This window comes from Camarhynchus parvulus, chromosome 5 (genome assembly GCF_901933205.1).
Source record: "Camarhynchus parvulus chromosome 5, STF_HiC, whole genome shotgun sequence".
Lineage (NCBI taxonomy): Eukaryota > Metazoa > Chordata > Aves > Passeriformes > Thraupidae > Camarhynchus > Camarhynchus parvulus.
This window is the reverse complement of record NC_044575.1, coordinates 18,704,516-18,723,328: the sequence shown is the minus strand read 5'-3', so window position 1 is coordinate 18,723,328 and position 18,813 is coordinate 18,704,516. Positions and strand designations below refer to the sequence as shown.

The window sequence follows — 18,813 nt, the reverse complement described above, 5'->3', positions numbered from 1 at the left end:
CATAGAAATGCTAACGGTCAGATCAGCCCCAAAACTCTCTACATCTTCTTCTTCAGTGGTCCCTGCAATAAGGCTGTAAGGAATACTACTGGGATTTTGGGGAACAGAGAATCATGTTTCAGTTTATCTATTCACAGTGTGTTTGGCAGATAAACAGAAAAGTTAATTCCCTAGAGAGATCCATCCAGTACTTTTCCAAAGTGCTTTATGCAATATGCATATCCTCAACTTCGCTTTGAAAAGCAAAGAACTGTGAATTTCCACATGAAGATGTCTTTGCTTCAATTAATAACAGCACATCATTTTGCACTACAGTTCCCCAAGCAGTGAAAAGCTGCTTAGTTCTCTCTCCAACAGATAACTAAGGCTGACTGATTAACAGACTGGTTGCAAACCAGCAAGAAAAGATGTTGCACTCAAAAATCACTGCTGCCTATTTAATCTTTAAGGTGTAAAAATAAGGATCTTTAAATAAATCAAAGCAGAGAGAATAAAAAAGATTAATTAGGGAGCTTAGCTGGAGACTATGGTATTTATTATCAACATTTCTCAAGCAAAGCTTTTGTTGGGTGTGACTGAATAAGTCAGCCCTGAGAGCCCAGTATTCCCTCTCCTGCAGAGAGCCCATTGTGGCAGCCTCAACAGTTCCATCTCCCTTGTGCTGCTGGTGTGAATTCTGGAGCCACAGCTATTTTGGGGCAGTTTGCCAGCACCAAACAAAGATTTCCATCTGAGAATCTGAGTCAGGGCATGTGATTTAATTAATGAGGATAACAATAAAACTGGCATGCCTTTGTGAAGTTAGCAAGAGGAAAAGAATCACTGAAGTGGAATATGTCAACTTCTGTATACTTACAGAGATTCAACAATTTAGACATAACATTTGAATTAGTTCTCCTTAGTCCGGGAAAATAACTTTATAACATTGGGGTACTTCTTGCAGTAATCCTTTGAGTGACAGGACTTTGTGGGTCTGGATGGTTCCCCTGACAGTGGTGGTGCCTGCACGGGGCATCTGTCAGTGGCAGAGCCCTGACTCAGGACCACAGGCAGACACGCTGCCTCCACGGAGCATCCGCATTCCAACCTGGCTCACACACCCGGCACGTGGATCCCAGACCTGGAGATAAACAGGAACATTGTGCTGGGCACACAAGGGGTGGGAAGTGGCAGGCAGAAAGTGGGAGGTAGAGGCCAATGTTGACAGCCCCTGAGCTCTGCTGGTAAATCCACACATAGCAGCCAGCTCAGAGCACAACCTCTGCTGCAGCCTCTAGAGCTTCGCAACAAAGCAGACAAAAAACTGGTTCTGACACCTCTTCTTTGACAGCACAAACAGGACTGCAAAATGAGAAATTATAATATTAAGAAATTTTCATTTGTATAAATACGGATCAGTAGATTTTTATACACATAGGTACATGTGATTTCCAATATCATTTCATTTAAAAAATATATTTAAACCCACAAAAAATTAACAAAACTTAACATGGAATGTAAAAGAAATGGTAAGAAGCCCCATGTAGGAGGCTATAAAAGCAGAACAACTGAGACTTTATGAGACAGGGGACATGCCCACTTGTGAACAGTATTAAAACACCAATTTTATTCAGGAATACAGAATACATTTTTGAAGATTTCCAGTTTACAAAAGTTTAAAGACAAGGCTGGCTTTCAACATACAACCTCTTTTAAAGCATTTAAGTAATGTCTCCATTTCAAGTTGACAAAACCCCTCAAAGAAAGAATAAAAAGACAAATGAAGGCCACGGTCCTGTACTGGGATACATTCAGGCAGAAGCCAGCACAGTATTGAAATTCTTCCTGCAGTCCATATTTTAGTCCATGGGTATAATATAACCTTATGTTAATAAAAAAAATACTGCAGATCTAGTAAGAACTGCAAGAAAAGCCCTTGCCTTACAATTTTAGTTCCAGACATTATATGCAAAGTAGCTTCCAATAAGCAACAGTTAAAAACAGTACTTGTCATTTGATCACCACATGAAAAACACAGCATTCAATTTTTTTCTTCATTTATACAATTTTAAATATTCATTAAAAATCAGAATCAGTGTCCCTCCATCCTTTTCATCGTTAATAGTTTTCCTTATCTACTAAAACCATTTGTCTTTGCTACGATGTCTAAAAGGAAAGAGCACAAGATTAACAAGCTGCAGCATTAATTAAAGTGAGAGTCATCTCTTTCCTCCACTCAGTTTCTAAATCTATCACAAGGGCCCTATTAGCTGTATCAAAGTGAAGTGGTGTAAATAAAACTGATTTGGCTTAAAAGTAGAGGAAGAAGAAACGCAGTTATTTAAAAATTGCAATGCAGTCAGTGTTTTTGTATATGTCACTGCAGACAAGAGCCAAGAAAATTATTCACAGACTGTCTTTTAAAAGCATCAGTGCTAGTTTTCCATTTCAAATACCAGAGAGGTAAATGGCAGTTTGCCTTACAAGGAACTTCAGATTACTATCAAGCAGAATCACTAATGGCTTCATTTTAAATACACAGCATGCTGATTTCAGCAGAGGTTACAGTTGAAGCTCCTGAATTTTATTTGTTTGTATTTAAATGACCTTTCCAACATGCCTTCATTTACTTCAAGTAATCATTTCTTCAAACTCTTTTGTTCAAATATATTAATAGCTGCACTGAGAACTACTCAATACAGTGGTCACCACTCAGTACAGATGTGGAAACAGAATTTGGCTCTTGAAGAGAACTTTAATTGAATTTACTTTTGTAAGAATAAGTCTTTGAAATAACATCCATTTGTTTAAATATTAAGTAGAAAGGAAAGCTCTTGGATGACTAACATCAAACTAAAAGGTTAAGAACAATTGCAAACAATAGGATGATCAATTCCAATTTTACCTGCTACCGAAAAGAAACCCTACCACATGGTATTGGATGAACATTTAACTTCAGCCCTACAAGCTGCAGGATTTTCAATGAAATATTTAATTTCATCAGCACGTTTCCCAAAGATCCCACTGAATAATGCAGCGTAATGCTGTATTAACACACTAGAAGTGATACACCATAAACAATTTCTGTGTGATTTCAGCAATTTCAAAGAAACCAGCCTAGCAAACCTGTTCTACAAACCAGAACACTGGAGTAAGATAAGCCACCCCAAGTTTTAGCACAAATTTTGGAACAAAACACTGAAGTGCTGCAGTCTCTAAAGTTCAGCGGTCCCCATAAGTAACAAAGAAGAGGAAGACAAGACTTGTTGCTCTTTCTGGATCTCTAGACAATGATATATAACACCTAGAAATGCAGGTAACAGCTTTTCCAATCAACATTCAAACAGAAAGGCACAATCTCCTTTTAAGTTGTGTTCTCAAAAACTAGACAATTCCTATATAAAGTTTCCTATACACCCTTAGCTGGAAGGGAAAACATGACACCATTAAGAACGTTTTTTCTTCTTTTTTGGTAAAGTCCAAATGGATTATCTTAATGCAAAAGTTACGTGAATATATACATCCTGAAAGAGTATCTCTTTTTTAATATATATATGTACATATATGACAGTGACTGACACAAGACAGAAGAAACAGACTATATTCACTCTTTTCCTACTTCTTAGCAATGTGAGGCAACGTTTTTCAGATGCCATTGGTACACAGTATTTGGGCTGCACACCCTCTGGTATCTTAGAATACACATGGTGAAATGCAATCCCCTGTGGAAGGCTTGTTTGAGGGGTAGTGGACACAAAGATTTAGTTTCACTAATACAGCTTTAGGCAACTTTAAAATAAAAAAGATACCTAATTACAATGAAACTACTGCAAACTCTTCAATAGTGTGTTTTCAAGGCGAATATAAAGTTTATAAAACTGTAACAGAAAACCATTAAGGTTAATTCTGATACAGCATAACACACCTCTCTTACAGAGGCCAAGCAGAACCTCATTGAAAGGCAAGAGGGACAGCAGGGTCCACTGGAGATGTCCCTGCACCCATCTGTACTATTAACTCATTCACATACTTGAGGCTGATCTACCTGTAAAATAAAGAATAGCTGTCTGCTCTGTGCAATGACAACAGCCTGCCTATGACCTTGGTCAGTCAGTAATAAAGCTAAATCCCGCTTTGTGCAGGACAGCATAATTACATTGCTTGAGTTCTCAGCAAGGATGAAATCTGAGCCACTCTTGTACATTACTTTGCAAGGACTTAGGAGCATCTTCACCAATGCACTTCACCACAGGCTGCCTAAGCCTGTAATGAAAGCTGCCCCTAATCTGCTTCCAAAGTCAGCCTAGCCCATCAGCATTAGAATTCTCCAGGACTCCCCACCATGTCCTCAGTCCTGGAATGACCTGTGCTTGTAAATCTATCTGGTCCCTGCCTCTTGCATACTGTGGCAACAGACTCCAAAGCTGGAAGTGAAAAAAAAAAAAAAAAAACCACCAACCCAATAAACAACACCCTAACTCCCTCCCTGAAAAATCAGGTGTATTTGTAAGAATTGAGACTGAACTTGAGTTGTTGCCTCACCGACACTCCAAATTCTTGGGCTCTGAGCATATAACCTTTGGACAAAAGAATCTACCTTACAAAGATGGGGAGGAAGAAAGCAGAAGATATGGGCAGTCAGCTTCCTTCACTTCCTTTAAACAGCAAAGTCTGTTTAATGACACTATTCTTTTTTACATAGAAAGAGTGGGAAATGTGGGATAAACAAACACAAATAATTTTTCAAGGCAAATTTCCCTCCAGACAAGAGGAAGACACTGCACTGCTTTCTGTACACTGAGCACAAGTACAGCACTGCAGTGGCATTTAAATTCACAGCTTCTTCCCTCTTGCCTCTCTAAATACCTTTAACCTCAGAGGTGCTTTCACATGGTGATTCAACAAGGTGCACTGAAACACATTTGACAGGAGACCATTACAAGACTTATGACAGAGCAGATATAAATTGTTCTGCTGCAGAAGTTACAATTTCAACCAAATGAATGTGAATAATGCAAACCCTGTGAAAACCAATGAGCTTATCAAAAACAAAACTTTAACATTAGAGTTCTTGTGGTATAGCAGAACTAAACCCAAGTGATACACTCTGTACATACCTACACACAGGTAGGTATCCATGCCTGTTCACACACATGCTGTAGATGGGATGCCAAGCCCACACCTTTCACTGCATGACCTACTTTCAGGTGTTTTACAAATATAGCAAACTACTAATGTAGCAAGCTACATTAAAGCTTTCTGTGCTGGGTGTTTGCCTTATAGCAGTTTTGGTGTTGAAACTTTTGCTGGAACAATTTGGGGATTTGTTTTGTTGTTCAGTTGTGGGTTTTTTTTAAAAGGGAATACATGGAGTAATGTTATGCCACACAGGAAAAGAAGCCCTGCCCTGTTGTTTTGAGAAGCTTCAGTGCCTCTGTACTCAGCCTTGACATTTGACAGATAAACCAACCCTTGTGGTGTTGCTGAGACAACCCATGCAAATTTGGCCTAGATACTGGCATCTGGGGAAAAAAAACCTGACTTAGAGCTGTTGCATCCTCACAAACTTAAACCTCCTTCACAGTGAGAACGTTCCAGGCCACGCAGAGATGGGCCAATAGGAGATTTTCTGCAGTTTGGGCACTGACAGGAGACTGGCATTGGGCACCAGACCTCCAAGCAGCATGAGTGCCTCTCATGTGCTTCAGTGACCACCAGTTGGCACCAGACAGTAAGAAGAAACAGCTCCCACGTTGAGAGGATAGAAGGCAGTCTGAAAACAAGAGTCTTTCTGGCACAGTTCTCCTGTGCAACTTCTGTAAATATTATACACACACATATATACATTCATACACAGTAAACAGTCCAATAAATACAGCACATCAGTTCTTTTGACAAAGCACTGATGTTTCTCTTAGTTTTCTGAACCAGAACTTGCTCACAGAAATACTGTGGAGAGCTGACGTGACTCTACGTTTAGCTCTCCTTGCTCTGCCTTCGATGAGCCCAAAACGTGGAATTCAAATATTAACTCAGTGTGAACTCAAAGCAAGTCATCATTCAGGTACACGTTCCCCTGAAACCTATTAGCCACAGCAGATTAATCCACACAGACACAGTAAATGCCTTCTGGCCATCTCAACTACTAGAGCAGTTACAGAACTCTCAGCAGAACTAGAGCAGAACTCTGTTACAGTTCTGTTACTAGAGCAGTTACACTTCTCTTTCAGCAGTGTGGCTGACCAGAGGATCACTCTGATCTACCGTCCTCTCCAGCAGAGTTCTGTGCCCATCCACGCTGCCATGGACGTCTCCTGTCCAGTTGTCAGATGTGCCCACAGGACTTTCTGCCACGGGGCTGTCTGTGCTGGCCAAGCTTCCCGACCGAGAGCGGTAAGGAGGAAGGTCTGCCTGATTAGGGGATTCAGATTCAGAATAGTAAGGTGGTGGAGGAAGGTCAAACCAAGGTGGTCTGCTGTAAGACACACAACAGAGTAAGAAGTTACTGAAAACAGTGGAACAGAAGATAGTACATGGTATTCCAATGATGAAAAAACAAACAGTATTTCTTAGCTTTTCAATTATGACACATATCAAGAAATCTCAGACCTGCTCACATTATTCAGGTAATTTCAAAATATCCACACCACCACTGGGAAGCAAGATTTCTGGCCAAGGTGCAATACAGTAATTACAATCAATCAATTTAACAATCCACATGCTGAGTTAGATGGCTATGAACTTCCAACAAAGCTGGCTCAAAGACAGATGTACAAGAGGTAAAAAACTTTTCTGTTTAACATTTACTCCAGAGAAAACACTAAAAGAAGTCACATTAAGTGGTGGATTTACACCTATAGATGATGATGCGAGCAGAAGAAAGCTCCAAGGAAATTTCCACTAAGTGACAGAGATTAATGGCTTACAATCTACAAATAAATAACAAACTGAATTTTCCACACTGACAAATCACTTTGGCTGTCATGAGATCACACGCAGAACAACTGTTAAGTAGGCACAGGCAAGATGAGCACTGCATTCAGGAAGACTGTTCTGATAGCAAGCAAGTAAGGGTTGAGCAGATTGGTAACAGGCACCGGGAGCAATCAGCTCCAAAATTGCTGATGGTTTTATCAGCCCAGGTGAGAAGTGATTACAATCTGGACACCTGCTCATTTAGTTGTCCTTAATAATGAAAATATCATTATTATGAAAGTCAACATTAAGACAAGGGACCTGCAGCCAAAAGCAGAAAAGAATAGGAATTTACAATTATTCTTAAATCCCACAGTTTGTACTGTAAATACCAACAGGGTAATAGTGAACAATCTGAATTGTTAAAGTTTGTATTATTATCCTTTTTAGGTACAGGTGATGTCTGCTTACAAGTTTTGTTTGGAAAGACTTTACAGACAGAGGTTAAAATGAAGGTCAGTTATCTACAAATAAAACCAGTGTCATAACTACATAACTACAAAAGCATCACATACAAGCCACACCCACACCAAACTTCAAAGCACTTTCAGTTATTTAAATTAGGAAGAGTCCTTTCCATTCCAGAGTTCTGTTTTTTTCTTCTCTTGGTAAAAAGTAAAGCAATGCAGAGCAGAAGAATGATACAGTTCTTTATAAAAGAATTGAAGAACGCTCTCATCTTTATATTGTTATCATAAATGAACAGGGCTGTATTTTTTCAGTGCTATGACCTACAACTTACCTGGGTTTTTTTTGGTGAAACTCCAAATTCAGTTTTCACATTTTGATTCCAGACTGGCACAGGTTATCACTACTAGACAAGTGATACATTCTCCTGCCATTCTTAAAATCTTACTACCAATATGTGCTAAGAGACTTGAGTTTGCCTCAAATCCCTTTTAATACCAGTAACAGTAAACAGACCTGAGGACCATGAATTTTTCATACACAGAATGAGCTCAGATTTATTGAAACTTGACCCTGTGCAGGCGACAGAAGCGCAGCACTGGACTTCTGTCAAAAGCAGCAGTAAGTGGGTAGCAGCCGCACAGGTTACCAGAGCTGCAACCAGCAGAGGGATGCTTTGGGGAGGCCGCAACCAGCTTCTGTACATACCTTTGGTCGAGCACGGCCTCTGAATAGGACGGCGGGGAGTCCAGCTCCCCTGGCCTGGGGTAGGGTTGGCTGGCCATGTACTGGATGCCGTTGTTGACATTGTAGGTGACGCTGCAGTGGTGCGGGTGGTCGAGGACCACCAGGCGGGACAGCAGCACGGGGTGCTGCAGGCGGTGCACCGGCAGCGTCATCAGATTGTTGCGCTTGCGCTGGTGGTGCAGCACCAAGGCCAGGAAGGCCACCACGAGCACAAAAATGACAGAGCTGCCAATGATGGCGTAGGTAATGCTCGGGTAGTAAAGCAGCTGGTTTTCAGAAGTCACATAATCCTGGCCGCTCCCTGCCTCTGCAAGACACAAGGAAAAGGAAGCCTGAGATTGGTTTCAATATAAAACTGCTTTTGGCCTAGGCTGTGTTTTCTGCTAAGAAAGTTTTCCCTTTTCCTTCAGATTGTGAAAAATGAGCTCATTAAAAGCACATGCATGCAAATTGGAGATGGTAAAGTATCCCTCAGTCCATCCTCACCCACAGTAGTGCCAGCACGTAAACTACTATGGAGAAACAAGCTGAGAAAGAGGAAAATACACACTGTAGTAGAAAGCATGAGCATTATAATGGGAGTATCTCCCCCATCCCTAACAGTCACAGCTTTGGTTTCCAGAGGTGAGACACCCAGATCCGAGCCATAACCACAATACTTTAGCTACACCTGGCAAAGCTCACTAGAATCAGACATATAGAAGACGCAACATTTTTGGGTGGTTTTTTTTTTTTTACTTTACATTCTCCTGACACCATTTAAGCCCCACATCCACAAAGTCGTGCAGCCATTGAGCAATATATTTTTGGGCAGGAATTTCTCTTTCTGTGCAGCCTGTAATTCCTTATAGCCTCAAACAGGCTATTCTGACATTCATCTACCTCAAGAAAAATATGAGACTGAGTAAAAACCAAACCAAACTAAACAAACAGAACCTCAAATCCACACAATTAGAAGAGCATGATCTATCCAAATTCTTAATTTCCTACTGCAGAAGGCTGGCACAGTTAAGTCTTGGCATGTGATTTTCCTTTCTTTTCCTTATCAAGCAAAACTGCTTTTCAGCCATTCAGAATTGCAACAGAGCCACTAACATATTTCTCTAACAACAGTTAATGAAATATACACTGACTGTGCCCAGCATAATGGAAGATCTTTACTCAAGCGCCCACTGTTTCCATCCAAGATGCTTTAGGTATCTCTTTCAATATTTCACTTTGGTAGTTCACTTCCATGGTTAAACACCAAACCATAATTTCCAGCATCACTAAAAACAGCTTCTGCATTTGTCAGTAAGACAATACAACATAAAATGGCTAAACCTTTAAACACCTCCATTTTAAAGCATAGATACTTTCATAAGAAGAGATGAGATAGGAAAAAAAGACTGTAACAGAACAAAGAAAACTTGATTTTTTCATTATGAGAGTAGTGAGGGACTGGAACAGGTTGCTCAGAGAAGCTGTGGATGCCCCATCCCTAGAAGTGCTCAAGGCCAGGCTGGATGGGGCTCTGAGCAAACCTGGTCTAGTGAAAGGTTTCCCTGCTCACAGCAGGGCGGCTGGAATGAGAAGGTCTTTATGGTTCATTCCAACCCAAGCCATTTTGTGATTACTGATCCTGCTACCAACTATGAAAACTACCACTCAGATAGAGCTGTTCCACTGATGATGCCACTACAACCACAGACCAAAGCTTTGCAGGACAGATGCAAGCCAGACTTTTCCTGATACTTAGTGTAACACCTCAGGGAGGATCTTTGCTAACTTTATTTCCCTGTGCAACTATGCTAGAGAAAGCAGAAATCACTGTTTCCAGTCAACATTTGGTCTCTGGCTCACTCGGCAAAGTGAACCAAGTCTGCATGAGGAATGTAAATGAGAACAGAAGAAAGGAAAGGAATTGACATGCATTAGTAATTTTAATTACAGCTCATCACATATTACTCTGGCTCCTTTAATACACTCCCTAAATTCAACAGCTGAGAAATGAATTCATGTCATGCGTCACAGACAAGGGCCAGTGCAGGGAATATAATGACAAGCAGATCATTTTTATGCAAGCATCAAGAAGTTTATTTGCAAGGACTGGCCCGTGGATGAATACTTCTACCTGCAGCAAGTGCAAGGAAAGTAAATCTATTATGACATCCCAGTAAAATACCATAAGACTCTCACTCAACTTGGCTCACTGGTTACAGTACATTGGCATAAGGCTGAAAACAGGATGCCTTTGCAGACCTGATGAGACCTAATTAGTTACCATGGGGTCATTCTGCAGCAGCACAGTCTCTTCTCTGTATAATCTCCATCTTACTAAAAAGGGGAGAAAAATGAGAAGTGAATCATCCATCAACTTTTTTTCCCAAACTTTTAAGGTCATCCACCTGTTTAGGAAAGCATCTTCTAGGTTCTACAAGAACCAGTTCTATAAATCCAAACAAGTTAACTAGACTGCTGCAGGAAAACTGCTTTGTCAAAAGTCAGAAGGGATCTGATGACCAGCTTCAGAACAGTGTGAAACAAAACATCTCTTATCTGATTTTACAGTCCTTTTCATACAACAACCACAGACATATTTTGCAGAGATTTGGGATAACTTTGCAGCTAACACACTGTTTTGGAGATTTGGGATTACTGTGGCTAATGAAACATTTATTTACCAGTAACTCTATTCCTTTTTGGGTGTTTAGATCTGTGTCTCATATTTCCATTTAATTAATTGTCTTTCTGAAACCCAGAAATCTAAGGGCATGCCTACAGATCTGTGTAGAGGTCTCTGAACAAGAAGCAGAGCTATTAGGGTGCTGTTCTGAACAGTGCTGTCTGGTGCAAACTTTGAACCAGCCAACACAGCAATATTGCATTTGGGACTGGAATTAGCATCTCCATCAGTTCAGCTAATTCTAGCCCCTGTGTGTCCAACATGAAGCAGCACAGAGGAGTACAGATATATCCTGTGAAGAGGAAAGAATCTGGTTCATTTGTCAAGTGCTCTTTCTGACACCCCAGGCAGAGTTGAGGATTTGCATAGAGACACCCTCCCCACACAAAGAATCCAGCTCCCTAGACATGCATAGTCTTTATACCTGTCCAGGAACACACTGTACCTGAGATTGAGTTCTAACCAGGAAGCTTCAGCTACCATTGAAACTAAATCTTTTTTCACCACAAAAACAACATCACTCTTACCTCATTGGCGGCTTTTCTGGGCCAGGAAGACATAACCTTAAGGTCCCTTAGCAATCCACACTCACAAGTGAAGTCCAGCGCCACTTCACTTTGGCTGTGATATAATTTATTCCACAAAAGACCAACGTGTACCTAATCTCTCTTTTCTAGCAGGGCCAGTAAATCCAAGCCCGCAAAAGATGAAAGTAACATTACCTGAGCCTATCAACACTGCTTGGCTTGCAGTCCTAGAGAGGTGAACTGCCCTTAATGGTCTCCCAAAGTAACGCTTTGACAAGCAAATTGCTCTATGGCACAGCTAAAACAAAACATAGTAGAGAACTATGAGACAGTTTTGCATGCAGGAGACTTTTGCATCAAGTTTTTGCTTTGTCTTCCTGTGTACCTGATCATGTTGAAATAAGTAACTTTTTAGAATTCCTTGATAACATTCTGGTTTTTTTTTGTAGAGCCTGGTGCATATTCAGAGATTTGGAAGGGAATGAGGGGTACTGAGCTGAGACTGCCTGATGAACCTCTATCCATTTGGTACTCAATGCAAAAGGGAGAAGGTGAGACAAAGAGAGCACCTGAAAACTGTCTGTAGGACATGCACGACTACTTAAGGAAACAAAATCCATGACTCTTTAGCTCTGCTCTAATAACTTTCAGCAAATGTTTACACATCACAGAAGTCATTTAACTGAATTTCTTGGTAATTCAGTTATCGTCTCCCAGGAGAAGCAGGCATTATCCAGGTAGGTTTAGAAAGTTCTGTCTGCTCTGCTACTAAGTGCAAATGCATGAAAAAGAGTGAGTAAGCAAACAAATTTCATTTAAATTCATGGAGTATTTACTATTTTGTGCCTTTTTTTCCCCCTTAAGAAGATCCATTTTCTATCATGCAACATATAAACAGTTTATCAATGCCACTTATGCCTATTAAACCCCAGGATCTGGGAAATGCCAAATTCACAGATTAGAGATTTCTGGAGTGTAAAAAGCCTTGTGAATAATTTAGGAAAATACTGATAAAGGAAACATAGCAGGTTGTGCTTAGAGGTCTATTTTATTGACTGTGAACAAATTTGCTGCCTCAAAGTTTAAAAAATATCTGAGAGTAACTGCATTAAGTCTGCCAGACATAGGGATGAGAGGCTATTATTTTATCTTTCACAATCCTCTGCTCAAGCCTGGCTTTTCACAGTTCATTGGAGAAAAAGCTTTTGAAATACATAATCTGAACAGACATCTGTAGCCTTAATGAGCACGAGTCACGGTCCATCTCCAACAAAGATGCTACTGTAACCACACATTTAAATTCCAACTGGTTAAAATACAGAGCTTGGAAGGTTAAAGAACAAAAATCAAATGCAGACAGGCAGAGCCTCTGCACATTATTTACTTTCTGTGTTTAGAGTTCTTAGGGCATCCAGCTAAGTCTCTCAAAACTCTTATTAAATTTTTCATCCTTGATGATTTTATGTGCCACTAAAACAAGTCTTTCATAGATTTTTGTGCACTAACTCTCAGAATGTTCTTAATTCTAGTGATGTTTTTCTAACTGACTTATCTTTTTTCCCTATTGCCCTTCTCAGTGTTACAAACAAGATCTCTCTCAGACAACGCAGCACCTTGACCTCACGAAGCCTCCTGCTAGGTTACCACCACTCCCCTCCTGAACAGCTTCACAGTTCCCATAGACACCAGAGACAAGGATTTGTTTTCAACTGCATTCAAAGCATGCTTTTGCCCTGCTATGGCTTCTCTGTTTCAGGCACAGAACAGAGATTCACTAATGGAAGTGTTACACATACTAAACAGGTCTTACCTATGGGAGTTGGCCAAAGGAATACAATATGACTACATTTTTGCTTAACAGTTACTTGGTAAATGGGTAAGATTTCTGGGAAGGCACCAGGATGAAGCTCCTTGCAGGTATGTCTATAAATTATGGATTCACAGACAGACAACAGGCATCTGCACAGATGTCATGGCTTCAAATGGCACCAAGGTTATCCTGTGTTCAACTCCCTGCTAATCACAAGTGTCCCAAATGCTCACAGCCCAGAACCACAGCAAACAGAACAGCCCTTCATCCAAGAAGCTGGAGCAAAGGGTGGATCTATTCCCAGCTCTTGAAGTTGCCCATCAGGTAATTTTCTCCATCTCTGCCTGGCTAGCCCCACCTGAAAACTAGATAGTGATGTTCCCACATTCTCAGGACATTCTCCAAAGCTGTTTCATACTGACAAGAACTACATTTTCCTAAAAAGTCTAAGTGTTTCAAATATCAGTCAAAAGTCTTAAATACCAGTGGACGCTCTGTCTTTACCTATTCTTTCAGATGACTGGAAAGACAGTCATGACCTTGCCTGCACAAACACAGCAGGACCTCTTGATATGAAGCACTTGTTAGCTGTACATATATATATATATATATATATTTACATCACTATTGGTATTAGCATAGCAACTTCAGCTCAGAGCAATGAAACAGAATTTCTCTGCATAATGCACTTTAGAGGCTCTGAGCAAAACAATGGTTACTGCTCCCAAGAATGTAAAGCTAAGTGTAAGACTTGGAAATATATATAGTTATAAAAGTAGCTAGCAAGACACAGATAAACCTAAGGACAGTAGCAGTCAGCAGAATTAGAAGCAGTGCCAGCATGTCTCATTCAGTGCACCAGAATGGGTGCATGACCAGTGCCTTCCTCCCCAGACTTAAATCCTCATCCTGACCACACGCTGCAAGAGCTGTGCTTTCAAGTCTTTGCAGCTGCTCTAAATGAGCAGCTGAGTCAGCCTGAAGATCAAGAGCCTCACCTCTCACATGCCATCCTTTTTTATCTTCTGCAGGGCAGGATAATTACTCCATGCACTTCACATACACACACAAAGAAAAGCAGCAAACTGAGCAAATAAGTGGAGAACTAAGAAATACTTAGCGGTAGTCATAGCAACCAAAGTTCTATAATTAACTTGGCAGCAATGTCAAAACCTGCAAAGCCAAAACCTGCCATAAAGCACAGAAACAAAAGGTCCAGGCTTGGCAGCTGGAGGGAGCCCAAGGAGGAAATTAAAGTGTTACTCAGAAGTAATTTAGGATTACTCCAGCACTGATCTATGCAGCAGTTCCTGGACACATGACAGGATAGTGGTGTACTTTGATTAAATCATAGCCACCACAAAAACCCGGCCCAAAAGCAGGGGTAAAACATAAAAAGGAAGAACTTTGTCCTGTAAGTCTCCTCTTTCTGGTTTGTAAATGTGGAGTCACCATTAACAAGGCTACCATGAAATTAGTTACTATAGAATTCTTGTAACATTTTAGGACAGGAAGATGCCACTCAGGAAGAGTCTGGGGCACTGAAAGCTTTAAGGGCTTGTACTACTATTGGCCCCTCCATGCACTAAATTAAACCTGCTCTGCAGAAGGAAAATCTCTAATTGCACCCACCAGAAGGCTCTTTGGTACACCAAGTTTATAAAAAAAAATCAAGAATCTGCTTCAAAGAAAGAAAACCAGTATTATCTTTATAGCATAAACATGCTCCAGTGCTCTTGCTGAGACACATGACAACTACACACCTCCCAGGCTCTAATGCCATTTCAAACAAGGTGCCTAAGTTGAAGATAACAGCCACTGATCCTAAAGCATAGCCTGCTCCTTCCTCCAATCTCGCAAGAGATATTCCAGTCTCACACAGTATTCTCCAACTGCATAAAAAGTCCAGGTTTGGGGTCTTTGGCTGCTGCATAATCTCTTGTGTACCATTAGTGAGTAGTATAGGACAGTCTTGAAAGTTAAAACAGTATGCTTTTAATGGAGAAGTCAACAGAACTGTGAAATTCAACCAGCAAGACCCAAGCATACTCAGTCTCCAATATTTAAGGAGTAATTGACAGACACTAAAATACAAGTTCCACCTCATCATGAAAAAGAATTCCTTTACATTGAGGGTGGGAGAGCACTGGAACTGGCTGTCCAAGGAAATTATGGCATCTCTCTCTGGAGACATTCAAGAGGTTGCTTCCAACTCTAGTGATTCTTTGATTCTGTAACTGTAATCAGCTCCATCTTCACTTCTTTAACTAAAGCATACTATTTTCTACCAAAAACCCTTGTGCAAGTGCACTGTGCTGTCTTCTGCAAAGGTTAATTGGAGCTCTGAGCCAGGTAAGAGCCTGGACATTTTATCAGCTCCCTGCCAGAGCAAAGGCATGCCCTACCTTGATTAATTTTGAAAGGTCATCAAGTACAATTCTAAGCCAAAAGTATGATGGAAAACAGGTTCAGCAAAGGCTGTGGGTGGCTTTGCCTTTCCTATTCCCTAAGTGTTTAGAATCCACATTTCCATGACATACTCCACTAATATTCCTAGGAATCATGTGACTATCTAGGAGGCAGAAAAACCAAACAAATAAAAACAAAAAGTAAATGAATTAAAATGAAAATTTGTGGATGAAATGCTTGTGTTTTTATCATCTATCAACTGTGAAAAGAAATTACACCCATTGCAAAACTGTTACCAATTTATTTTGAGTGATCTATATGCCTGGAAAAAATGCATGTTATTTCAACAGAATGTCTGGGAAAAGCTGAACATGGGATGCTGCACAGGACAGCTGAATTGCATTTTTATAGTGTTTATTCTGGAGGCTTGCAAGAAGAGACACAGTGCTCAGCTAGAATGTGCACATTAACTTTTTCCTGGGTGCTGATTAGTGCTATGAACGGCTGGAGCATAAGAAGGATAATAAGGCTTGAAGAAATGCAGTGCAGGATTTATGCTGCCTGCAGTCAGGTATACATGGCAAGAAACACTGCTTAAATGTGATTTAAATCTATTGTAGAGTAAGTTTATAAATTTAATCTAATCGCTCAAGAACTGTATTTTAATGGCTCTGATTTTTGAAAAAGTATTAGTACAACATCCATGTCCTATTTTACATACTAATTTTGTCAATCCTACTTATTTTCTACAATTGTGAAGAAGAGACGTTGCCAGATACACAGTACACATAGTTCACTTGTTCAAGAAGTGACTAACTATCTAGAAACCACGAGCAGGTTGTGATCCCGAGTAAAAAAGAAACAAATCTGCAGAGAGAGAAAATACCTTCCAGGTCACCTAATCCCTTTCCATCAGCCATTCATTCATACCTACTCAATGCCCCTTCAATGACTGCCTCCAGGATGCCACAGAAGAAACCAGCAGCAAATCCACTCCAGCAAGAGCCTGCAGGCCACATTCTGGCTCTAGGAATCAAAAGGAGATGGGAGAGGAAATACTACAACAACTGAGCAATGTGGGTAGACACACAGTCCAACCCAAGATTAGCTCAGTGCTTGGCTCCAACAGACAATGCACCTGTGTGAAGTCACATTCTGAGATGCTTTCCCCCTTAAAATTATCCTGACTTTGCATTACATTTGTTTGACATACAAACTGATGTTTCCCTTCAGGCACAAGCTTTGTAAACTCAAGAAACTGCTGCCAAACAGTGGCCTCAGCAGCTTTACTGTGTTCAGGTTCCACCTCCAGGAAGGTCTTAAGAAACACTGTACCTGGCTGCAAACCAAATTCTAAATATTCCCTTAAATATTATATGCACATACATACAACAGGGAAAAAAAGAGCAAAATACAACAGCAGAGAAGACAGCAATTGGGTGCGAAAGCAGCTATTGCACTGCCCTTTTTGGCCTTCCTGATCACAAGACCCAGACTGTCAAATGCCAGAGAAAGGGAGAAGGAGGAAGAAAGAACAGAGAAGCAAATGAGGCAAAGAGAAGAAAAAGAAAAAAGCTGCATTTGAAAGCTAGTGTACACAAATGGGACACTAACAAGCATCTGGAAGGCATTAACACCAGGAAGAAGATAAACATGTGCTTTTCACCCTCTGATAAAAATCTCACTCGATCAGAAGAGATGACATTGAAAATAGGGCGTAGGAGGGACACATTCAAAGGCTGTGGCTGCTGTGACTCATTAGAAAATTGAAAGCTTTTCAGGAGGGTCCAAAAGGCTCTGCTCTGAACCTGAAACTGTTCAGTAATTACCTGAATGACAGAGAATGCTTATTCAGGTTGCTGTTATGCACATCAACCGGCTAGATGAGATCAAAATTAAAAATTATTTTAAAATAGCAGAAATGGTCAGGATCACATGTAGTCAGGTGTCAACAGGGAACAGCATGTTCACTGGCAGTGAAAAATACAACCCCAACAGAACCTAGCTCTAGCAAGGTGTGTGCTCAAGCATATATCCAGCTCAGGACATCACACTTAAAAAAAAAGAGCAAAGGTGAATCAGAGCTTGATGGAGAATAACATAAATCATCAGATGCCCACATAGACACTAACTACCAAGAAGGGATTGTTTAGGCTGAAGAAAACATTGCAGGGAAGCCTTTAATATGTTTAAACACAGAAGTTTGAAATTAATGAGAATCAAAACCATGCCTGCTCTAACAATGTAAGTGCAGGGCTTGCAAACATTGCAGGGAAGTGTCCCAGATTACTAATGTGAGAAATCACAGCTTTATTTCACACATCTAATTGATTAGAGCTGTCACCTCTGTCAGTGAATAAACACTAGTAGCACCATGTGCCTCCATGACTTTAGATTTCCAGTTACACTGACCACTCTGATGGTTTTTCCATAGGGACTATCATTCCTGTAAGACCTCAGGAGAGTTTCTCAAAGTTTTTCTGACGAATATAAAAAAAAATCCTATAAATTTAAAGTATGTACAATCCAGGTTGAATTTGAACCACTTACCACCTCCAAAGGGAAGGCACCACAGTAACTTACTACCTACATGGGTAGCTCTGGTGTGAGGTGCAACTTGGAAAGTGGCAAGGAGAATGCAGCATTGGAACAGATCCCCTTGAGCTAGCAATGGTCTAGCTGTGCTTTGGAAATACCCTGAGACCTCTGACAGCCCTGAATGTATACACTGGCCTGCAGTCAGAAATAACAACACTTTAACCCTGCCAATCAAATAACCCAAAACACCTCACAGAACCTAAATTTGGGTTATTTCTCCTGGTGAGCTGACAAACCTGTTTGTTTCACCAAACCTGTCTTCAGATACACAGAAAAAAGACGAAAAACACCTTCTAACAGTGAGGATGGCGGCCCTCTTGTAAGGAGTTTTATATCACTTGTTACATGATCCCATTATTCTCCCAAGTTCAGTAGGAGTTCATACTTCATTGACAAATCAATAAATTCTGTAAGCCTTAGAAGCTAGCCATGCATTCGGAACGGAAGGAGGAGCTCATCCCCTCCTTTAGAGTGCAGAGAACACTTGGACACCTTTACCCTGTGAATGGACTTAGTGTAACATTTCAGACAGTAAATCAAGATATCATAATACCTGGGACTTTATCCAGAACCTTTTTTTTTTTAAATATGCATTATAAAAATTTTGGTCTCACTTCAGCAAGTTTTCATATAAATAAATTAAGCAAAAAAATCTTTAATTACAGAACAGAGAAAATTGCTGCACTTGATGAAAG

At 40.5% G+C, this 18,813-nt stretch overlaps 1 protein-coding gene across 6 annotated transcripts in view; it reads right to left on the bottom strand.

Moving 5' to 3' along the window:
• Positions 1-1,584: 1,584 nt before the first annotated feature.
• LDLRAD3 (low density lipoprotein receptor class A domain containing 3) overlaps positions 1,585-18,813 on the bottom strand; it is a 108,502-nt gene continuing 91,273 nt past the window's right edge. For 4 of the 6 annotated variants that reach the window (XM_030948729.1, XM_030948723.1, XM_030948725.1 and 1 more), the window contains exons 5-6: positions 8,071-8,416; positions 1,585-6,454 (exon numbers count right to left, since the gene is read on the bottom strand). In XM_030948729.1, coding sequence (XP_030804589.1) covers positions 6,193-6,454; positions 8,071-8,416 — 608 coding nt within the window. In that variant the 3' untranslated portion in view covers positions 1,585-6,192. The remainder of the gene's footprint in view (positions 6,455-8,070; positions 8,417-18,813) is intronic. The other 2 variants (XM_030948724.1, XM_030948726.1) reach the window with 1 other exon arrangement.